The 24,354-nt window shown below is 45.7% G+C and overlaps 1 protein-coding gene across 4 annotated transcripts; it reads right to left on the bottom strand.

Moving 5' to 3' along the window:
• Window positions 1-276: 276 nt before the first annotated feature.
• Window positions 277-17,988, bottom strand: SCRN2 (secernin 2). 4 transcript variants are annotated; one of them, XM_044296678.1, is made up of 8 exons: window positions 17,888-17,988; window positions 10,857-11,028; window positions 10,589-10,770; window positions 9,947-10,146; window positions 8,580-8,795; window positions 6,737-6,902; window positions 5,478-5,658; window positions 277-1,353 (listed from the first exon to the last, which is right to left on the bottom strand). In XM_044296678.1, exons 2-8 carry the CDS (start codon window positions 11,022-11,024, stop codon window positions 1,195-1,197), a joined length of 1,272 nt encoding a protein of 423 aa, XP_044152613.1. In that variant the 5' UTR covers window positions 11,025-11,028; window positions 17,888-17,988; the 3' UTR covers window positions 277-1,194. The 4 variants fall into 4 exon arrangements, with proteins under 4 accessions (XP_044152613.1, XP_044152616.1, XP_044152614.1 ...); XM_044296681.1 differs by having other exon boundaries at window positions 5,478-5,615; XM_044296679.1 differs by having other exon boundaries at window positions 10,857-11,025; window positions 17,888-17,985.
• Window positions 17,989-24,354: the final 6,366 nt, after the last annotated feature.

Below are 24,354 nucleotides of genomic sequence, written 5' to 3'. Positions count from 1 at the left end.
TTTCTTCAAGATCTCAGAATGAGAGACAGGCAACATCCGCACCTGTCAAGAAAATCCTGCAGTCACCAGAGAAGCTGGCAATGACTCGGCTCAAAGTCAATTCTGGTGCACAGGGAACTCGAAAAAAGTCACCTTGATTATTTTGGTTTCCAGATAATTTTATAATTGGCCATTGTTTTAACAACATGTATTAAACAGATAATTATCATTGTTGTTACTGCTTGGAACAGTAATGTCATCACATTGTGCAGTGACCCAACCGAGTAACGCAGCATGAGCTTCTTAAATGTATTTATATAGCGCCACCATATTCCGAAGCGCTTTACGATTCAGAGGGTTCATGTACAAAACAAAAGACATCACAAAGTTACCATCTAATATACAACCGAAACACTAGGTGTGAGGGTTCTGCTCGCAAGAGCTTACAATCTATGAGGGAGTGGGGGCGACACATAAGGTAGTAGGAGTAGTGTAGGCCAGTCTGTGTATGCTAGTGGTTTGGGTGTGTGGATTACTGTCAGAAGATAGAGTTCAGGTCTAAAGAATAAGAGTTGGGAGGGGAGGGGGTTTAGTAGGGGAAAAGTCAGTTTAGAAAGCATAAGCCTGCCCGAAAAGATGTGTTTTTTTAAAGAGCTTCTCCAGGTTTAGAGCTGAACCAGACATACCCCATTTTTACCCCTCTGGCCCCCCTAATGCTCCGATGCTCTCCCTTGCCCTGCGCTGGATCGCACATGGGAACGGCTTTTTTATTTATGTTTTTAACACCACTAGGCAGGGGCGTCCACCTAGCAGTGTTGCCATGACATCACTGGCTCTGATGGGCGGGCTTTAGCTCTGTCCTAGCTGTTTTACAGGCTAGGGCAGCGGTAAAGCCCACCCATTAGTACCAGTGACATCACCGGGCTCACTGCTGGGCGGAATCCTCCACCAAGCAGTTTCTATAGAGAGCACGGTACATTACCAGATCTCCTAAAAAAAAAAACTTTTCCCTGGACAAAGGAGAGCTTTGGAGCTCATATTAGGGGGGCTGCCTTGGTGAAAACGGGGGTATGCCCGAACAAGACACGTTTGAAGGTAGAGAAGTTAGGAATTGACCTGATATTCCAGGTAGCATTCCAGACAGTAGGTGTAGTTTGGGAAAAGTCTTGGAGATGGGAATGACAGGTACCAATTATGGAGGATGTTAGCCTTAGATCACTTGTATAATGCAAGTTCCTTCTCCACACAGTGTAGAAATAGGTCAGACAAGTCTGAAGGGTCAGGAGTCTCTATTCCATTGAGAAGATTGTTGACTAGTTTAAGATTTTCAGCTTCCATCTTTCTTTGCTTGTCTTGTAGGTTCCTTTGAGTATCCTGCGTAAAGAGAAGTTCACACGATCATATACAGCAAAGCATGTTCCTTTTAGGATGGTGAAGATTAGAAAGGATGGCAAACATTGTACTATGACTTCTATAGTCCCCATTACACTGCTCGTCAGTGGAGAAGAAAGATGCATTTACATGCAGCCAGAGGTGGACTGGCCATAGACCCTACAGGGAAATTTCCTGGTGTGGCCGATGCCCAGGGAGCTGCCCAAGCCCTCCTTACTGCCACTGGCAAAGTACATAGTGGTCTGATGCCCTCAGAGGTAATTAAAGGGGTTTTCCAAGTTATATTTATTGATGAGCTATCCTCACGAATAGGTAATCAATATCAGATCGGTGGGGGTCTGACACCCAGCACTTCCGCCAATCAGCTGGTTGAATAAAAGTCACGCGCCATGTCAGCGCTGCCTTCTCTTCATTGCTGTGATGTTGATAGTGAGCAGGTGTAATTACACCTAAGCCGTCCCATTCACTTCAATGGGAAGTAATGACACCTGCTCACCGCTGCAATGATGATGGTGAGGAAGTAAACAATGAAGGGAAGGCGTGCCTTCTCTTCAACCAGCTGATCAGCGGGGGTGCCGGGTGTCAGACCCCCGCTGATCTGATATAGATGACCTATCCTGAAGATAGGTCATTAATAAAAACAACTTGGACAGCTGTTTAGATGGCACAATCGGCTGTCAGCAAACGATTTAGGTGACTGCACCAACGATCTATTAGCCCAAAAACTAGCATTTCACTCGTTCATCGGGTAATTGGCGGTACCTTTACTGGCGAAGAATGGGCAGTGTAAAGGGCCGTTTAGTAAGACAAAGACTTAACGATATGTAAATACCATAGGGCTGGCTTTAGGCTTGTTTCACATTTGCCCTATGACATAGAAAAATATATTATATTCTTTATTTCAGCATATATAAATAAATGTGTAAACATAAATCATAAAGAATGGGGACAAAACATTTAGATATGGAGCAGTATCCTCCACACTAAGTATGGATCCAAAAGCGCCCACATAACTCCCACAAAAGATGGAAATGTACATCACACAAAGGTTAGCAGGCCTATACCAATCCTAGTAGTATCAAGAAGTAACGGCATCAAATCTACATAATAAGGAGGGGATGAAGTAACATACCCATGCAAGGGGTTAACCACTCCTAAGTCACTGAGATCCCCAAATAAATATTTAAAAAAACCGAGGTCAGGACAATAACCAACATGTGGATATGTCGATGCGCGTTTCGCCTTAACTTCGTCAGAGCTTCCTTGCTGTCTTACATTTAGACCATTTTCTACGCCTAAAACAAGCCCCCTTTTTAGATCTAGTGGGCGCTTGATCTTTTATTCATGTATCCTTTATTTCATCTCTGTAACAATGGACGCGTTTCAGCCTGCCAAGCCTTCGTCAGCTGACGAAGGCTGGACGGGCCGAAACACGTACATTGTTACAGAGGATACATGAATTAAAGATCAAGCGCCCGCTGGGATTTCTTTGCTACATTGCGGATTGTTCCTTCCCGTGTGCGCGTCCCATGAGGTTGAAAGTGCTGACCACTCTTGACTACGAACCCTTTTTAGACCTGGCGTAAGCTAGCAGAAGACGCAGATTGCGGCACAAAGGACCTTTCTCTTTAATAAATCACCCCCTTAGAGGTTAATTTGACTAAGGCTAGTTTCACACTAGCATTACAAATCTCTGGCAGGCTGTTTCGGCAGGGAGCAGTCTGCCGGAGATGTCAGGATCTGGCGCTGCCGGACAACTGCTGGTCCCCATTATGGTGCGCAGCAGTTTTCATCTGGCCATTGTCACGTTTGCTGGGTTGTAGCTGGATCTCCGCCGATCCCCATTATAGAACCTACGGTGATGCGGTAGATTCCGGTAATGCTGGAATGCAGAGTCCATGTGCCTAAACAAAAAAACTACAACACCAGAACACTGGTGTAAATGAAGACACATTTGTCTTTGCTGTTGGCCACACCCCTTCCCCATCCTTGCCACGCCCCTTTGGGAAAAGTGTAGAGGGCAGCATAAAAAGAGGCACTTATCACTATTTCCCCCCAAAAAGTCGCATTAAAAAAAAAATCACAAACACACAGCTTGCGACTTTTTAAAGCCAACCTTCTGGCGCAAAGGGAGATGCTAAATCTCCCCCTATGTTTTATGCAGAATGAAGCAACATGAAGTAGCAACCAAATTATAGGCAGGCAGCAACCAGCCATCCAAATTAAAGGCTCTCCAAAGTTTCACAACCACTTTAGAACTAGTTTTTTATTAAAAAAACAACTTAGCATTGTATGTATGTATGAAGGTGCTGTGCAGACCTATGCGTCTCCATGGTTACAGAAACCTTGGGGGAGATTCATCAAAACTGGTGTAAAGGAAAACCTTGGCCACGTTAACATCTCCTGTGAACGTTTCTGGCAGGTTGTTCTCTGTTCCTTGGATCTGCTGGATTCTACAGACCACTGCCGGATCCAGCGATGATCTGACTGCTTTCCAGTATAAATGCTGGGTTTTGGCAGGACAAAAACGGTTTTCGGTTGGTCAACAGCTGGATCCTTTTGCCGCAGATGCGAACAGGGCCTGACTTAGTTGCCCACAGCAACCAATCAGATTCCACCTTTCATTTTCCAGAAGAGCTTTGAAAAGTTAAAGGTGGAATCTGATGGTTGCTATGGGCAACTAAGCCAGTTTTACTTTACACAAGTTTTGATAAATCTCCACCTTGTTTTTAATCAAGACTTTTCGCTTTAGGTTGGCAAGAAGACTCGGCAGTGGAGTAACACATGGCTGCAGGATCAGACTGCACAGGGTTTGTTTGTAGTCTGTCACCATGGAGACACAGGTCTGTTTAGGAGATGTATTTATAAAATTGTAACATAATTGTATCCAAGACTATTTGCAAAGTTGCTTCTTTTCAATTGGAGATAGAAAAAAATGGTTGAAAAAGTGCATATTACTATGTGAAGTAGTAAACGTGAAGCACACCCTCCCCCCTCAGATGTGAATTGGGATCTGACAATGTGGCTGACTGGTTATGCTTAGCAGTGTTAGGCCTCTTTCACACGGGCGTGAGTTTTTTTGCCCGGATAAGAGCCGGGTGCGTTGTGGGAAAATGCGCAATTTTTTCTGCGCAAGTGCAAAACATTGTCATGCGTTGCACTCGTGTGAGAAAAATCGCGCATGTTTGGTACCCAAACCCGAACTTCTTCATAGAAGTTCGGGCTTGGGATTGATGTTCTGAAGATTGTATTATTTTCCCTTATAACATGGTTATAAGGGAAAATAATAGCATTCTGAATACAGAATGCATAGTAAACCAGCGCTAGAGGGGTTAAAAAAAATTAAAAAAAATTTAACTCACCTTAGTCCACTTGCTCGCGAAGCCCGGCATCTCCTTGTGCCTCCTCTGCTGATGAACAGGACCTGGGGTGAGCTGCTCCATTAAATACAGGTTAAGGACCTTCGATGACGTCACTCCGGTCATCACATGGTACGTCACATGATCTTTTACCATGGTGATTCACCATGGTAAAAGACCATGTGATGACCGGAGTGACGTCATCGAAGGTCCTTAAGCTCTATTTAATGGAGCAGCTCACCCCAGGTCCTGTTCATCAGCAGCGGAGACACAAGGAGATGCCAGCTTCGCGAGCAAGTGGACTAAGGTGAGTTAAAATTTTTTTAATTTTTTTTTAACCCCTCTAGCGCTGGTTTACTATGCATTCTGTATTTAGAATGCTATTTTCCCTTATAACCATGTTATAAGGGAAAATAATAATGATCGGGTCTCCATCCCGATGGTCTCCTAGCAACCATGCGTGCAAATCGCACGGCATCCGTACTTGCTTGCGGATGCCATCCGATTTTCACACACCCCATTCACTTCTATGGGGCCTGCGTCACGTCAAAATCGGAAAATATAGAGCATGCTGCGATTTCAACTGAACGCACAAGTGATGCGTTAAAAACATCGCTCATGTGCACAGCCCCATAGAAATGAATGGGTCAGGATTTAGTGCGGGTGCCATACGTTCGCCGCACGGATCGCACCCGCACGGAAAACTCGCCCGTGTGAAAGGGGCCTTAATATTGCCGTCCTTCATACCTCATTTCCTTCAGATGCCTCGAGTGCCTTCTGATGATGCTTGTAGAGCTCATGCCTTCTGTCCACATGTGTCTGAAAGCGAGGGGTTTGCCTGAGAGGGTCATTTTCTCCAAAAGTGGGTGACAACACCCAGGGCACCTGTTTCACCCGTGGACCAAACACAAAAGGCTTGAATACAGACCTGTGACAAACATGGGCACAATCAGCCATACCGTTTCTTTAAAATGGTTGTACAGGATTATACATATAACATAACTGATTTCTTCCAGAAATAGTGCCATACTTGTCCATGGGCTAGGTCTGGTACTGCAGCTCGGCCCCACTGACGTTAGTAGGTCTAGGCCACAACACCACACACAGCCTGCAGACAGATGCGGTGATGATTTTGGAAGAAAGCAGTTTTTCTAATCCTGGAAGCCCTTTTAATTAAACAATGCACACATATACATCTGCGCAACATGCTGGGTGATGCCTGAGGCTTTTTCACACTTGCGTTTTTGCCTGATCCGGTAGGGATCAGCAAAAAACACCTCCGTCTTCTAGATAATACAACTGGCTGCATCCGTTATGAACGGATCATTGTATCATCTTTCACAAAGTAGTGACTGATCCAGCACTAAAACTATCGTAAGTCAAGGGGTGTCCAAGAAAACGGATCGAGCACCATTGACTTGCATTGTGTGTCATGCTCCACATCCAATGCCGGAGACAAAACCGCTGCTTGCAGTCTGTCCAGTATGGGAACGCAACCAAACGGAATGGAATGCATTCTGGTGCACTGCGTTCTGTTCAGTTTTATGCCCATTGACAATGAATGGGGACAAAACGGAAGCGTTTTTCTCCGGTATTGAAATTCTCTGCCGGTTCTCAATATCGGAAAAGTTAAACGCAGATGTGAAAGTAGCCTGAGCCTGGCATAGAGACCAGGGCAAGTCAGCCACCAATTAGGCACCCATTATAACTTGAATATGTTCCATTAAAGCAATGACGGGTTGTTTCTTCCATTCAGTACATTGGCGATACCCTGACAAAACGTTTTCTGAAATGTTCCTGCTCCAAGTGACACCTTCAGCGGCTCTCAAGCAGAGGTAGGTAACAGTATAGCATTTTTGCTGCACTTTAATCTATCTGATATCTGATTATCTTAGAAGCTGAGCTCAATGTGGAAGGTAGGTGTGCCAGGTAATGTAGAGCACTTGGAAGGGAAACTGGACTTTAGTTATTTTAGGAACACAGCAAAGCCCCTGCACAACTCTAACCTGGACGGATCAGGTGTAGCAGTCAGTAGATGGATGCAAGGTGAATTAGGACAGCGAGGAAGCACAGACACCATACTGGATGTAGTACGGAAGCCCCCAGAGTCCATACAGATCCCACTCTCCTTATCTCTCAAAATTTGCATCATTGACTCTTCTGTGATGTTCCCTAGAAGATAATTACATAGATTTAATGACATTGTTATGGTCACTTTGTTCTGTTCAGGCCTCTTTCACACGACCGTATGGCTTTTTCAGTATTTTGTGTTCCGTTTTTTGTTTCTGTTGTGTTTTTCTGTTCCGTTTTTCCATATGGCATTTACAGTATACAGTAATTACATAGAAAAAATTGGGCTGGGCATAACATTTTCAATGGATGGTTCCGCAAAAATGGAACGGATACGGAAGACATAGGGAGTGCATTCCGTATGTGTTCTGTTTTTTTTTTTGCGGACCCATTGACTTGAATTGAGCCACGGAACGTGATTTGCGGGCAATAATAAGACATGTTCTATCTTTCAACTGAACAGAAATACGGAAACGGAATGCATACGGAGTACATTCATATTTTTTTTTTGTGGAACCATTGAAATGAATGGTTCCGTATACGGAATGCAGAAAACGGCCCGCAAACAAAACAAAAAAAATGGTCGTATGAAAGAGGCCTCACTTTGTAATTTATGGTAGTACGCACTAATTAAGGCCTAATTCACATGATTGTATCCGTTTTGCGGTTCGCAAATCACAGATCTGCAAAATGCGGATGTGATCAGTGCGCAGTGCAGACATATTCTTTTTGTGGAACGGACATATGGGTGATCTGTGTGCTTTCTGCAGCGATATGTCTGTTCAGCAAAAAGATAGAACATGTTCACAAAATGCAGTCCACGGACCCATTGAATTCAGTGGGTCTGAAAAATTGCGGACGGTGGTGGTCATGTGCATGAGGCATTATACAGTGATGTCAGACTGGTCCCACAGAAGCTAAATGTGGCCATCAGCCGCCATAGAAATAACCATGAGACATGAGTGCTCCTGTATACGGAGTGCTCTGACCATCCACTGTTTTGAGGGAACTGTGGGCTCTTTCCCATAATGAGAATTGTTTTAAATGAATCTTCTGCAGATGCTTTCTACTCTGGCATCCCTTTCTTGTATTGAAGAAGGCCAGTCTTGAGTGACTCCTTCTGCTGCTAAGGGACCTTGTCATGAAGACTATTATGACTATGGCCATTGATGGGACTGAGCTGAAATGCCTGGAGCACCGTGGCCCATTAATAAGCTGATTGGTGGGAGTACCTGGAGTCAGACCCCGCCTGATTTGATACCGGTGTTGTTTCAGACACTGCACATTTTCATCCCATGCAGCTCGGGGAAGCCTGTGTACTTTACTGTGGGTTTCATTCCTAGTAAAATACTGATGTGAAATATTGACTGTGTGAATGTGGCCTTAGGCCAGATCCAGGCAAACAATGTTAAACTCGTCCATGTGCCAGCCACGATAAGTGGACTCCTTTTTAAAAGGACTGCACACAGATGGCATCTGTTTTTCTCATAAACCCATTCATTTGAATGGACGAACCTAGTGAGAAAATTGGACCAAAACAGAGCATGCTGTGGTTTCTCTGCACGGACCAATAATCTGTGAGGAAAGTGGTACACGTGGATTGGCCCATTGACTGTAATATATCAGTGTGCTGTCCGTTCTACACTTCTATAGCACCCAGATATGAACCTCACTTGTCTGAAAGGTCCTCAGAGCTGTAGGTAGATAGGGGGTATCAACAAAAGATGCTGCTGCCCTAAAAATGATCAGAATAAGATGAAACAAATAGTTAAACTTCACCTTCTTGTTTGTGCAGCAGTTCTTGCCCGGCCTTGTATCTTGCTTTTGCTGCCTCCATACGCACTGGCTGTGTCTTTAAAGAATAGACAAGTCTAAAGTTAAACTCTTCAGTGCCATTCCACCAACCCTGTGCCAGGGCATGTGAACGGAGCTGAGGGTGCTCCTGCCATATCATGGTGCCAATGCTCAGCTGGTTAGAAATGTTCCGAGCACCTTCTGTGTAGGCAAAATATAAGATTGTTGGTTATTATTCTATGAAATGCTTACCTTTTGAATGATTCATGCTTTCCTACCAAAGCAAGAACTGGCCTACCCATTATTTCAAACTTTTCTACTTGGCACTATGCAATGCTAATTATGACCCTTGGTGATCCTTTAGTTGTGAGTAGGGGCAACACATCACCACCCCCATACACTTCTGTCAGTTTTAGGGTACGGCCACACAGAGTTTTTTAGGAGGTTTTGAGGCAGATCTGCCCGCAGGATTTTCTGCCAAACCCAGAAGTGGATTTCAAAGGAATCGGAAATATAAAGGAAGTAATTATACTTCTCCCTCCTGGTGGATCCACTTCAAAACCATCTCCAAAAAAAACTGTGTGGCCATACCCTTAAATTGGACCTAAGGGCTCATGCACATGACCGTCTGTATTTTGCGATCCACAAAAAATACGGATGACATCTGTGCACATTCTGTATTTTGCGGAACGGAACAGATGGCCCCTAATAGAACAGTACTATACTTGTCCTGTTGTCCCTATGCGGACAATAATAGGACATACGGAAACGGAATACACACGGAGTAACTTCTGTTTTTTTTTGCGGACTCATTAAAGTGAATAGTTCCGCATACGGTCCGCAAAAAAAACCAGAACGGACACGGAAAGAAAATACGTCCATGTGCATGAGCCTTAAAGGGAGTAATTTATGGCTAGAGCTCCTGTGTATGGAGTCAATATCTAGATTCACTCGATGGGGGTCATTTACAAAGACCGGAATTTTAGGTTGGTCTTTGTTTTCCCCCTGCCCTGGCGGATGAGACTCAGGCCTTGTTATAAATTAGGTGCACCACCAGCAGTCCATGCACCTGGAGTTAAAACTACTCTAGCTCCTGAACGGAGTAGTTTCTATTCTTCTTTCACTTTATCGCCACTTCCAAGTTTCGAGTGCGGCACACAAAAACATCCGTGCAACATTTTGTCGCAATATCGTTCATAAAAGGGTCTATTTTACGCCAGGAGACACATATGCTTGACTGTCCCATTTGAGTTGTTACTCACCCACAGAAAGGGAAGAAAATCCTTCAGACAAGCAGATGAGTAAAAAAAAGGTTTTCAATTTATAGGATAAGGACTTTAATAAAGGCTTACCTGTAATTCTCTCAACTGCCCAGTATGGACCAGCAGTCTCCAGCACATATGCCTCCAAGCGGTCACACAGCAAGAATGTGTTGTGGTACATGAAGGGCTGGGGCTCCTCCTTGCAGCTCCCTCCCTGTCCGTACTGGGCGAGCAGGTCAGTGATTACCTTGACAGCGACTTTAGCAGAGGGGGCGCGCTCCAGAGCAAGTCTGCGCAGAATGGATAGAAAAGAATGATGGCTTATGTGATGTCCGTGCTTTATGCAGTAAAATACACTTTGAGGAGAATATTAAGTGCAATAGATATCTAGAGATACCTTACATGCTGTGGTCTGCTAATATAGGGTTTAGGCCTCTTGCACACAAACATTATATATATTTTTTTCCGTTTTTTGCGGTCCGTATACAGAACCATTCATTTCAATGGGTCCGCAAATTTACTCCGTATGCATTCCGTTTCCGTATTTCCGTTCTGTTCAAAGATAGAACATGTCCTATTATTGTCCCCATAACGGACAAGGATAGTACTGTTCTATCAGGGTCCAGCTGTTCCGCTCCGCAAAAAATGGAATGCACACGGACTTCATCCAAAATACTGAAAAAGCCATACGGTTGTGTGCAATAGGCCTTAATAGTGGTTTAGGTTTCTCACCTGACCAAATCCATGCCAAGGAGAGCATCATACTCTTCTACAGGTTCCTTGGTCCACACAGCTTCATTTCCGATGCAGACCCCCATTTCATTAGCACCCATTTCTGCACCCCACAACCATGCTGGACGACTTAACAGTACAGCTAGTGTCTTTGGTGTCTGCTCCACTTCTACGTAGGTGCACTAACCAATAAATGTTAGAAATGAATTACACAATTTGATAGACATACCGCTAATTTCTATTATTGCTAGGGGTTGATCCATCTTACCATAACCTTTGACCCTGGTGGATGTGTGGCCGCCCCATAGTACACAATCTCTTGGACCTCCCAACAAGGTCGGTCCGAGTTCTTTGCAAAAATAACAACTGGTGAAAGTGAAGCTGGAGGAAGCGAAACAAGGCAGTCACAAGAACTGGGGTACTCCGGTAGGGACATGCTGCTGTAGACAGATGAAACGAGGCGTTTAGCACATTACAGTTATTCTTTCTTTGTCCCTGATAAGAAAGCGTTTCCCGTCTGTCTGCAGGATTTAAAGGGTAGTCTGCTTTGGAAAATCCCTTTTAGGCCAAGTTCATAACACTATTTAGTTTTCTGTTCTTCTGATCCGTCAACAAATAAAAAACAGATCCTGTATTTTAAGCATCCGTTATGCTCAGTTATGTATATTTCCACTTTAGCCATTTCCGCCAGAGCAACGTTATTTTGGACGAAAAAAAAAGTGCTGCGGATCAGAGGAACGAAAACTAAATGGTGATGTGAACTCGGCCTTAGTTCTAAGTGACGGATTGTACCCTGTGATTTGCAGATGAATCAAGCAAGTGCATGGATATATTTACACGTGGTGGATACACTGCAGATTTTCCATCGCTTAATGGCGTGTTTATCTTCAGCGAATCCCTGTTCAACAGAAATCTTTAGTAAATGTTGTCCTCATGCTTAGGAAAAATTCTGCAGCTTAAAGATCTCAGAGTGGCCGGACCCCTGGTGGTGATCATACTTACCTTGTCCCTGATGCTGGGTGCCTGCTCTAGTGCTCCACCACCGGCTCTGTAACTTTTATGCCACAGTAGGCAACATCCTGTTGATGGTGGGGCACTTGACCGCTGCAGCCAATCAATGGCCGCAGCAGTGACCTGTCACCCATGCAGAATGTCACTGGGTCACGTGCCACACAGGTGATTGGCTGCAGCAGTCACAAGAGCCGGCCCAGCGGTGGGGACCAGGTAAGTATGATCACCACCGTGGGTCCAGCTACGCTGAGGTCTAAAAATAAGTTGGATTACCCCTGTAAATTGAGCCATGGTGCTAATTTTTTAAATAATTCCACTGCATATTTGCAGCCAAAACCACAATAAATCGACATGTAACATGTGCATTTTGCCTCGGAATCACAGCAAAATTGGTTGTGGAAAGCCCACTGTGGAAAAGCCACCATATGTGGCTGTAACCTATAAGTCCTCTGCAGTACCACCACAGGACAAACAGTAAGACCTGTCAATCAAGACAGGCCTGGAGAAGCTGGTGGGGAGCCACCTTCATAACTCTTAGGGCTGTTTCACACGAGCGGATGCCGTGCGTGACATCCGCTCCGTGAAAGAGTGCCAAGACCCGATGCGGACTGCAGAAGCACGGAGCATTAACATGACTGATAATGCTCTGTGCCTCTCTGTGACCTCTTTACTACGAAATCACAGTGAGATAAAGTTGTCACTGTGATTTCGTAGTAAAGGGGTCACAGAGAGGCAAGGAGCATTATCAGTCATGTTAATGCTCCGTGCCTCTGCAGTCTGCATCGGGTCTTGGCACTCTTTCACGGAGCAGATGTCACGCACGGCATCCGCTCGTGTGAAACAGCCCTTAGGCCCCTTTCACACAGGCAAGTATTCCGCACGGATGCGATGCGTGAGTTGAACGCATTGCACCAGCACTGAATCTGGACCCATTCATTTCTATGGGGCTGTTCACATGAGCGGTGATTTTCACGCATCACTTATGCGTTGCGTGAAAATCGCAGCATGCTCTATATTGTGCGATTTTCACGTAACGCAGGCCCCATAGAAATGAAAGGGGTTGCGTGAAAATCGAAAGCATCCGCAAGCAAGTGCGGATGCGGTGCGATTTTCACGCACGGTTGCTAGGAGACGATCGGGATGGAGACCCGATCATTATTATTTTCCCTTATAACATGGTTATAAGGGAAAATAATAGCATTTTTAATACAGAATGCATAGTCAAATAGCACTGGAGGGGTTAAAAAAATAAATAAATTATTTAACTCACCTTAGTCCACTTGTTCGCGTAGCCCGGCATCTCTTCTGTCTCCTTTGCTGAACAGGACCTGGGGTGAGCATTCATTACATGAACAGGACCTGTGATGACATCACTCCGGTCATCACATGTTCCATCACATGATCCATCACCATGGTAAAAGATCATGTGACGGACCATGAAAATAATACAATCGACAGAACACCGATCCCAAGCCCGAACTTCTGTGAAGAAGTTCGGGTTTGGGTACCAAACATGCACGATTTTTTTCACGCGAGTGCAAAACGCATTACAATGTTTTGCACTCGCCCAGAAAAATTGCGGGTGTTCCCGTAACGCACCCGCACATTTTCCTACAACACCCGTGTGAAAGGGGCCTTAGGGTGACTTCACATACGGCAGATTTTGTGGCAGAAAATTCTGGAGTTTCATTCACCTTAATGGGCCTTGCAGAAATCCAAGTGCTTTCTGCCCCATTCAGATGAATGGAAGCGATTTTCATTCACAGAATTTTCTGCCACAAAATCTACCACGTGTGAAGGCGCCCTTACTGGTTAAAAACAAGCCAGGAAGGAGGAAGAACAACCACAAGTGTTGCTCCCTTACGGCTTCTTTCCATCCGGCTCAGCTTGATTGACAGATTTCAGCTATTTAAAGGTGCCGTGCAGCCAGGGCTGGACTGGGGATAAAAACCAGCCCTGGAAAAAGTTGCATACCAGCCCCACAGCATTGCGTCATTATTTACTTGTTTATAATAGGAGAAAGCATTCATTTAAAAACAGGTGTGTTAACACGAATATGAACTTTGCCCCACGATAGCTCTTTTGTAGAACCCCCATTGTTCATGTAATCACAGTGTTTTCACAACCAGGATGCCTCCAACTGTTGCAAAACTACAACTCTCAGCATGCTCAGACAGTGTTTTACCACGCCCTTTGACCCGCCCCTTTTTTGTTGGCCACCAATTTAATGATTGTTGCATGCAACATTTTACTTGACCAGCTTTTTTAGATATTCTAACGCAGTCCTGTTACAATCCCCCCCCCCCCCCAATGAGCCTTTCGACCAAATAATAAAAATATTTATAAAATCTCACCCATATGCTGCAAAAAAAATAAAAAATCTGCAATGTAAAATCTATAATAAAGATCAACTACAAACAAACATATTTCACATGAAAACTTACAATTACTTGGCTTGACCCTTGGAGATCTCGGACACCACTTCCACACTTTGGCCGGGGGCTCGGTGAAGCTGATGTGTTTTATCCTAATGAGAAAGATTTCATAATTAGGATTTGGAGAAAGGGCAGAGGGATAGCAGAGCAGGGAGAGGCTGGTGCTGCTACTAGGGGGTCATAGCATGGGGGAGTAATAAAGCCCACCATAATGTCCCCCCCCCCAGTAGTAATAATTCTCCTTATAATGTGCAAAACATACCCCCTTGTAATGCCCCCAGTTGAGCTAATGTTCCCATAATGTGCCAATATAAAATACCCCTTCTCAGTGCCCCCGTAGATGACCCCATAGTGCTTCTCCCCCCCTTCCCCCCACCATAATATGTCCCAGTATAAAATGCCCCTATACAGAGCTTCCCATAAAAAATACCCCTCCTTTTTACCCTCAGTAGATGCCCCTATAGTGCCCCCCAATCATGTGCCAGTAAGATGTGCCCCAATAGATGCACCCCAATCATGTGCCAGTAAGATGTGCCCCCATAGATGCCCCCAATCATGTGCTAGTAAGATGTGCCCCCATAGATGCCCCCAATCATGTGCCAGTAATAAGAGCCCCCCCACCATCATGTGCCAGTAGCCCCCCTTATGTGCCAATAACCCCCCTTATGTGCCAGTAGCCGCCCCTTATCATGTGCCAGTAGCCCCTCTTATGTGCCAGTAGCCGCTCCTTATCATGTGCCAGTAGCCCCCATATCATGTGCCAGTAACCCCTCCTTATGTGCCAGTAGCCGCCCCTTATCATGTGCCAGTAGCCGCCCCTTATCATGTGCCAGTAGCCGCCCCTTATCATGTGCCAGTAGCCCCCATATTATGTGCCAGTAGCCCCCATATTATGTGCCAGTAGCCGCCCCTTATCATGTGCCAGTAGCCGCCCCTTATCATGTGCCAGTAGCCGCCCCTTATCATGTGCCAGTAGCCCCCATATCATGTGCCAGTAGCCCCCATATCATGTGCCAATAGCCCCCATATCATGTGCCAATAGCCTCCATATCATGTGCCAGTAGCCCCCATATCATGTGCCAGTAGCCCCCATATCATGTGCCAATAGCCCCCATATCATGTGCCAATAGCCCCATTATCATGTGCCAGTAGGACCCCCTTATCATGTGCCAGTAGCCCCCCCACCCCATCATGATCCAGTATTGTACCTATATAAAAAAAATAAACACTTATACTTACCTCCAGCGATGCGATGCAGGCCTCTTACAGCCTGTGTCCCTCGCTATACGGCTCAGGCGTTGCGATGACGTCATCGCGCCGCCTGCACCGGCCTCTGATAGGCTGCCGGCCTAGTGCTGGCAGCCTATCAGAATAACAGGAGGGGACACACCTCTCCCTCCCCTGCCGCAGCACAGACATCTGTATCGCCGTCCTGAGGACGGCAATACAGATGGCTATAGAGATGAGCGCTTCCACAATAGAAGAGCTTATCTCCTGCCGCCGGCCGCCCCCACTTGTCACTAGGGCCTGCCGGCCTATCAGGAAGTTTCCCGGTATCCCGGCAGGCCAGTCCGGCCCTGCGTGCAGCCATTAACAATAAAGACTAAGTAAATCCATGCAGTCTGATTAGTTTAATTAGGGCCTGCTGCAGCCCTTACAGCTGCGCAGTTCTCCAACGCAGCACTGCCGCGCCGTGTGGTCTTACACTAACTGCTGTATGACTGATAACTGATGTGCAGCGAGCCGTGGAATAACAGGGCCTGTGGTCATCCTGAATACCTGGCATCGTACAGTACAAAACAATGGAGGCAAAGTACAAAGTCAATCATTTCAAGAAGCTAAACCCTGGAATTTGCTGAAACCAAGGCTATTAGAACCTGTGTCCTGTACTCGTGTCCCTGGCTCCCGTAACTATCCTTCCTTGTAATGCGTTTTAAAGGAACACACAGACACATAGATAATATGGTCTTCATTATATATATGGGTATATAGCAGTGTTAAACCTGCGCAGGCTGGAGGGGCACCTCTGATTGCCTGGCACTCAAGGTTTGTGACCACCACGAATCTTAAAGGGGTATTCTCAGGTGAACATCTGTGGCATAATGGTAGGATATGCCACAAATGTCAGAGGAAGCCGCAGTGCTCACAGGAGCTCACTTCTCGCCGCTTACGCACTGCACCTTATAAAGCAAATGATACAGCAATAGGTGGTACGTCACTGGCAGGGGACATGGTTACAATTGTGATCACTGCGACCTCTATAGCTATGCCAGTGACATCATGTTCATCGATCACATGGTCAAGGCACAGCTCCGTTAAAGGGGTTATCCCATGACTAATGTGAAAAATGAAAACCAGACATCATATAGTACATGACAATCTCTTTCTAACAAAGCTAGAACCAGCCCTGTACCTCACATGGATCCAGAGATCTCCACATTCATTGCTTTGCTAGATTTGTATCAAGCTGACAGCTCGGGGGGAGTGTCCTTTCTGCTGCAGCTCAGGGGGTGTGTCTCAGGTCTCCCTATCACAGCTCAGGGGGCAGTTGAAGGATGAAACTGAGCATGTGCGGCCATCTCAGTGAGCAGGACAAAGAAATAAGAGAAAAAACAAACAGCAGATGGAGCTATATAGATACATTGCATTGAATAACTCAGTGGCTATGCTAAATTTTTTATTACATGCAATTACAAAAATATTCAGATCTAGGTGCTGGTTTGAAAACTGTAGAATATTTTTCATGGGACAACCCCTTTAAGTCAATTGAATGGGGCTGAGCTGCGATACCAAGTACAGCCACTAAACAATGGAAGGCGCTGTGCTTGGTGAGCGGTGAAGCGCCGCAGTCTCCTCAAGCAGCTGATCAATAGGCGTCCTGGGTGTTGGACTCCCACCGATTAGATACTGATGACTAGGGATGAGCAAACTTGTGTTTTCAAGTTCGGCGTACAAGGTTCGGGTTATCTAAGAATTCCGTTCTGGATTCCACTACCACGGCCCATACGCAATTCTTAGATGTCCCGAACCTTGTACACCGAACTTAAAATCACAAGTTTGCTCATCCCTACTGATGACCTATCCTGAGGACAGGTCAAGTGTAAAAAAAAATTCAGAAAACCCTTATTGATGATAGGTCATCAGTATCAGATTGGTGGGGTCTTACTCCCGACAACCCCCCCAACTGACTGAAGGAATCGCAACGCTCCAGCGAATACCGTGTCCTCTTCATTGTTTACCATGTACAGTGCCGTACATCTATCTGGACTGTGTGGGCAATTGTACGGTTACGGTGTTCTTTGTCAAATTGTTTGAGCACCATACTTTAAGGCACTTTAGTTATGCTTTAACGGAAAATGCAAGACTGGGCGCTATCCAACACTGAGCCGGTGCACCCTGACTGTGATCTCAGCACCCTATTATCAGTGGCACCCTGCATGTTCAGACTCTGCCCCAGCAATTCAGACAATTCTGCAAATCTTAGAAAAGTTCCAAAAGTTCTGTCACTGAAAGGGTTAATGCTTCTTTCTGTTATGATTGCAGTTGAAAAGTAAAAAGAAAAAAAAAAAAAGATCAGACAGTCACAATTGATCAGGGTGCCCCTTTTAGTTACATTGCCCCCCCCCCCTCTCAGGGGATAAATTGCCCTGCCTCCTCCTGTCTCTGCACAGAAACATATACATCCAAGTGGTGACAGTGCAAACTGAGAATGCAATAGCTGGACAGGTGCAGGTTACAAAATTACCCCAAAATAATAAACTTCACAATATTTTAAGCCTTTCCGCATTGTGCCAGTATTGTCTGTGCTTCTGCCCGGTTATATCCCTCGTTATAATACTTCTGAATACTTTACCTCCTCCTCAGGTCTGTACGTATAGCTGGTGCTTCGGATACTGCTTGTTCAGGCAGAGCTGTGACCAGGCTGAACTCTAGGACTGTCAAGGCCTGACGGTGTAGGCCGCACAGCTACTTAGTGCCCCTAATGGATCAAGCTGGAATTACATTTTTTTTTTTTTTGCTTGTGCAGGTTATCATCATCACAATAATATAATTCCTTTTTAGCAAAAAGAAAGAACAGATGTAGCAGAGCTGAGTGTGTCAGTTATGTATTTCTTTTCAGCACCATCTCCCACAAAAATGTTAATTCTTTAGCTCTTTAGAAAGGTACACAATGTACAGTGTATTGAGACAACAGCAGCGTCTCTAAGACCTCGGCAACACTGCAAATTTTTTGGCACGACTGATTTAGACTGTCGAACTACAGCTGCAGTCCAACTGCAATCTCGAGGACTGCAGCTCTCAATCAATAGTTAAAGTCAGTCAAGCTACAAAAAGTAGTTTTTCACCAACATGTACAGCTGTTTTCAGGAGTAAATGTTGGTAAATTTGTTGGTGACAATGTCCTGGCCCAGCCGCCACCATGCCTTCGCCACTCCTAAGTGTTGAATTCAGTGAAAAAACGCCCATATGACAAAAAAGTCGCAAAAGGGGGTTGGGCATGTTCGTAAATGTGCCAGTCTAAAGGCTCCTTTACATGGGCCATCACCGCAGGAAATTATGCAGAACCATCGGTTTGGGAACCAGGTACAGCTGCTGCTGCCGCTTGTCCCCATAGAGAATCTTTGGTTCTGGTTAGCAGCTCACTGTTTACATAGGACGATCTGCTGCCCAGAAGCAATGAATTAGGTGACCACATCAGCAATGCTGTCACCCAATGAATGAGCATGTTTACACGGGGCAATTATGGGGAACCAGCTTTCCTAGTTACGCTCCTTCCCGATAATTGCCCCTTTTATTGGCCTGTGTAAAAGGGCCTTAAAGGTGTTGTCTTACGTCAGCAAATGGCATTTATCATGTAGAGAAAGTTACTACAAGGCACTTACTAATGTATTGTGGTTGTCCATATTGCCTCTATGACCACTGCTGCAGCACAGATACGAGGGGCCGAGGAGGAAACTGCAGCACATGGGTACGTACGTTCCCGGCCACCAGAGAGGCTGGTTATTTTTTCTATAGTGTGCAAGCACGACCACCGCTGATGTAGTGCAGGGTGGTCGTAACCCCTGGACATGAGCAGTGTATAATGTGATGGAAAAATGAATGAACCCAGAAAAGGAAGCAATATGGACAATAACAATACATTAGTAAGCGCCTTGTATTAACTTTGTCTACATGATAAATGCCATTTGCTGTGTGAGACAACCCCATGGACACAAGTTCAGATTTTTTTTATGCAGTTTGGAAGCCAAAATCAGGAGTGGGTCATAAAAGGAAAGTATAAAGGACAGATAGGACCTCTCCTTGTTTCGAAATCCACTCCTGGTTTTGGCTTCCAAAACTGCACCAGGAAACCTGATCATGTGGCTGTAGCCTAAGAGAATATTCACATGAGGCAGATGAGTTGCAGAGATTTCTTCAACTTAAAATAATTTCCATTCATTGGGTCAATTTGGAGCACATTTCAACATTCCCTCACTTCACAGCAGTGTCTGCAGATGCGGGTGTGGCATGTCACTGCGGTCTGGACTATTAAGGCTTTACTTGAGGACCAGTGGAGGAGATATCTCTCTGGGGAGTTTTGTAACAGGAGCAGGAGCACTGCAACTTCCTTCCTCTCCTTTCCCAGTCTCAGCAGGAACTACCCCTCCCGGCAGGAAGCAGGACCAGCCCACTCCTACCAAGAGGGGAGGAACCGGGTGGTTAACCCTGTTCCTGCCAACTGTTTCCAACCTTCCTTGCTGGTATTAATGGCCAGAAACAAACAGTAAAATACATAATACAATTAGCAATACCCCCACATCTGGGGTACTACACATTTACTTCTGCAAGAGGTAGTGAACAGTCTCAGAAATATTTGCAACTCTCACTAAGGCCTCATGCACACGACGACGTTTATTTTCACGGTCCGCAAAAACGGGGTCCGTGATCCGTGACCGTTTTTTCATCTGTGGGTCTTCCTTGATTTTTGGAGGATCCACGGACATGAAAAAAAAGTCGTTTTGGTGTCCGCCAGGCCGTGCGGAGCCAAACGGATCCGTCCTGAATTACAATGCAAGTCAATGGGGACGGATCCGTTTGATGTTGACACAATATGGTGCCATTTCAAACGGATCCGTCCCCATTGACTTTCAATGTAAAGTCTGAAGTTCTTTTATACCATCGGATTGGAGTTTTCTCCAATCCGATGGTATATTTTAACTTGAAGCGTCCCCATCACCATGGGAACGCCTCTATGTTAGAATATACTGTCGGATATGAGCTACTTCGTGAAGCTCAGATCCGACAGTATATTCAACACAGAGGCGTTCCCATGGTGATGGGGACGATTCTAGTTAGAATACACTACAAACTTTGTACAAACTGCCCCCCCTGGCAGCACCCGATCTCTTACAGGGGGATATGATAGCACAATTAACCCCTTCAGGTGCGGCACCTAAAGGGGTTAATTGTACTATCATATTCCCCTGTAAGAGATCAGGGCTGCCAGGCAGCAGGGGGCAGCCCCCCCCAGTTTGAATATCGTTGGTGGCACAGTGTGCGCCCACCATCGGGCCCCCCCTTCCTCCCTCTAATGTTAGAAATCGTTGGTGGCACAGTGTGCGCCCACCATCGCCCCCCTCCCTCCCTCCATTGTAATAAATCGTTGGTGGCACAGTGTGCGCCCACCATTGCCCCCCCCCTCCCTCTATAGCAGTAACAACATTGGTGGCAGTGTGCGGCCTCCCATTCCCCCCCCCTATCATTGGTGGCAGCGGAGTTCCGATCGGAGTCCCAGTTTAATCGCTGGGGCTCCGATCGGTAACCATGGCAACCAGGAAGCTACTGCAGCCCTGGTTGCCATGGTTACTTAGCAATAGTACAACAGTAGAAGATTCATACTTACCTGCTTGCTGCTGCGATGTCTGTGTCCGGCCGGGAGCTCCACCTACTGGTAAGTGAAAGGTCTGTGCGGCGCATTGCTAAAGAACTGTCACTTACCAGTAGGAGGAGCTCCCGGCCGGACACAGACATCGCAGCAGCAAGCAGGTAAGTATGAATCTTCTACTGTTGTACTATTGCTAAGTAACCATGGCAACCAGGGCTGCAGTAGCTTCCTGGTTGCCATGGTTACCGATCGGAGCCCCAGCGATTAAACTGGGACTCCGATCGGAACTCCGCTGCCACCAATGATAGGGGGGGGGGAATGGGAGGCCGCACACTGCCACCAATGTTGTTACTGCTATAGAGGGGGGGGGGGCGATGGTGGGCGCACACTGTGCCACCAACGATTTATTACAATAGAGGGGGGGCGATGGTGGGCGCACACTGTGCCACCAACGATTTCTAACATTAGAGGGAGGGAGGGGGGGCGATGGTGGGCGCACACTGTGCCACCAACGATTTCTAACATTAGAGGGAGGGAGGGGGGGCGATGGTGGGTGCACACTGTGCCACCAACGATTTCTAACATTAGAGGGAGGAAGGGGGGGCCCGATGGGGGGGCGCACACTGTGCCACCAACGATATTCAAACTGGGGAGGGGGGGGGTCTGCCCCCTGCTGCCTGGCAGCCCTGATCTCTTACAGGGGAATATGATAGCACAATTAACCCCTTTAGGTGCCGCACCTGAAGGGGTTAATTGTGCTATCATATCCCCCTGTAAGAGATCGGGTGCTGCCAGGCAGCAGGGGGCAGTCTTGTACAAAGTTTGCAGTGTATTCTAACTAGAAGCGTACCCATCACCATGGGAACGCTTCTGTGTTAGAATATACTGTCGGAAATGAGTTTTCATGAAGTGAAAACTTAGATCAGAAAAAGCTTTTATGCAGACGGATCTTCGGATCCGTCTGTATGAAAGCAACCTACGGCCACGGATCACGGACACGGATGCCAATCTTGTGTGCATCCGTGTTCTTTCACGGACCCATTGACTTGAATGGGTCCGTGAACCGTTGTCCGTCAAAAAAATAGGACAGGTCATATTTTTTTGACGGACAGGATACATGGATCACGGCCTCGGCTGCAAAACGGTGCATTTTCCGATTTTTCCACGGACCCATTGAAAGTCAATGGGTCCGCGAAAAAAAATGGGAAACAGCACAACGGCCACAGATGCACACAACGGTCGTGTGCATGAGGCCTAAGGCTGGATTCACTAATCTATGTTCTGAACATATTACTTGCATGTGTGATGGGATCTATGATGCTGTGAGTTTGGGTCAGTTAAACCAGCAGTTGGGCCGTGACATATGCAAATAATACGGATATATCCGGAAAATGGATGTATGAATCCCACCTAGAAGTGGGGACTTAGACGTAGAACTGATTTTGAATTTTCTAATGTAGTTGAATGCTTTGAACATCAATGCAACGGTTTCTGTATGTAGTAAAAATTAAAAAATTAAAATGACAGTTAAAGAAAATACTGATTTTTAAGATAAAATACAAAGATAGCGATAGATAGATAGATAGATAGATAGATAGATGCTAGATTGAAAGCTCCTGTCAGCATAGCCCTTGTTCCTCTTGTTTTAATTGTGGACTTGTTGTTGCCATGACTCTGTACATATACCCTCTGATTGTAAAGCACTGTGGAATATTTTGTGCTATATAAATAAAAATTATTATTAAGAGTTATTGCATGGTTAAGACCACTTACTGTTATCTCACATATATATTCTTATTATTATAGCCAAATTTACCACCCTAACTCCTCCCACAGTTTTTACACTACATAGACAGTAATATACCGAAATGTGCGGATTGTTACCGATTGGTGTGCTATTACTTTGTGAATCGTTTCGCCGAATGGTTCACGAAAATTGTTGCAAAATTGGTCCCATAGGAATGAATGGCAGAATGTTCAAAACTAGAGTGTGAGCTGAAAAATCAGGACATGATTTCTAAACTGCCACCACTCCCTACACAAATCTTATATCAAAACGTTCAGCTATCCCTGCTGCCACTAAAAATGTCCAAGGCTAAGCCATAGTCCTGATAGTTTTCACAATATGACCATTTGTCTGCAACTCACGCTTCCCATTGACATTCATTGAAACTCCACTCTAGCCACCTCAAATTTGAAGGTCAATTTCAAAACTGCGACTGTGCCTTCATTTTTTATATTTCAGAGACATACTATACATCAAAATGTAGGTCTGGGTCTTGTAATTCTGACAATAAACCGTTGAAGATGGCAGCCGCCAGTGAAGTGAGCAAGTTGGAACAGTTTGTTTTTAACTGCTCTTCTCTGCCCTTACTGTAGAGGGAGTTGCCATAGGAACCCAGGTGTGTGAGCAGCCAGCAGAGTGACAAAAGCTAGAGTGTGAGCTGAAAAATCAGGACATGGATTTCTAAACTGCCACCACTCCCTCATTTTCAAGCCCACCTACACAAATCGGCTGCTAATGTTTTTATAAATGTATGTTTTAATGTAACTGTGAAGCACTTATGGCAACAACATTGCAATTGAATGTGCTATATAAATAAAAGTTGAAATGCATTTCTCACTCTATCAAGCTTGCCATGTGCACTTTTTAAATATGATCAATTAATTGGTTAGTGTAAATTTTACTATCTGTACTCACTTCAAACACTCCACACAGTTACTCTGCCCACTCCATAAAGTAAGGCTGGGTTCACACTTGAGCGTTGCGCAAACGCGCGTTTTACGCGCGTTTTTGACGCGCATTTTTATGCGCGTTTTTGTAATAGTAAACGCGCGTTTGACGCGCGTTTGTGTGATTCACTACAGTGTCCTATGGCCACAAACGCCCCAAAAGTCGCTCATGTACTTTTTGGAGCGTCGGGCGTTTTACAGCGCGATCGTACGCGCTGTAAAACGCCCAAGTGTGAACCATTCCCATAGGGAATCATTGGTTTCTCCTTGTTGAGCGTTTTACAGCGCGTAGGAACGCGCTGTAAAACGCTCAGGTGTGAACCCAGCCTTACTCTGCCCAGTCCAAACTTTCCACAGTTACTCCAGCCACTCCAACCACACAACAGTTACTCAAGCCACTCCACCCAGTTACTCCGCCCACTCCCCAGAAATTGTAGTTTTTCTAGCTATTATTAGATAGATGATAGATAACTACATATAAAATAGATATGTCGATAGATAGATACAGGGGAGTATAAAGGGGACGGGGCATGTGCCCGGGTCCAGATGTTGGGGGGGGGCAGTTCTTTTCACTGCCGGGTAGTTCGTTTTCAGAGTCAAGCAGGGAGCCGTCCGCTCCCTGCTTCACTGTTCTGCCGGCGCTCCCCCCTCAGGCCGCACATCGCGCTGCTGGCAGTAGAAGGAGAGCTAAAAGCCCGGAAACCAGCCTCCTAAAAGCCCGG

Source organism: Bufo gargarizans, chromosome 6 (genome assembly GCF_014858855.1).
Source record: "Bufo gargarizans isolate SCDJY-AF-19 chromosome 6, ASM1485885v1, whole genome shotgun sequence".
NCBI classification, from domain to species: Eukaryota; Metazoa; Chordata; class Amphibia; order Anura; family Bufonidae; genus Bufo; species Bufo gargarizans.
Note: the sequence above shows the minus strand (reverse complement) of the source record. Positions and strands in the feature narration are given on the sequence as shown.

What these genes read in the sequence shown, in the direction of transcription:
- SCRN2 (XM_044296678.1), bottom strand. Translation starts at nt 11,024, where the DNA reads ATGTCCCTACCGGAGTACCCCAGTTCTTGTGACTGCCTTGTTTCGCTT. An exon ending in GGCAGTTGAGAGAATTACAG is followed by an intron (nt 8,796 to 9,946) that starts GTAAGCCTTTAT and finishes TTGCCTACACAG; the next exon opens with AAGGTGCTCGGAACATTTCT. An exon ending in ACTGCTGCACAAACAAGAAG is followed by an intron (nt 6,903 to 8,579) that starts GTGAAGTTTAAC and finishes ATTATCTTCTAG; the next exon opens with GGAACATCACAGAAGAGTCA.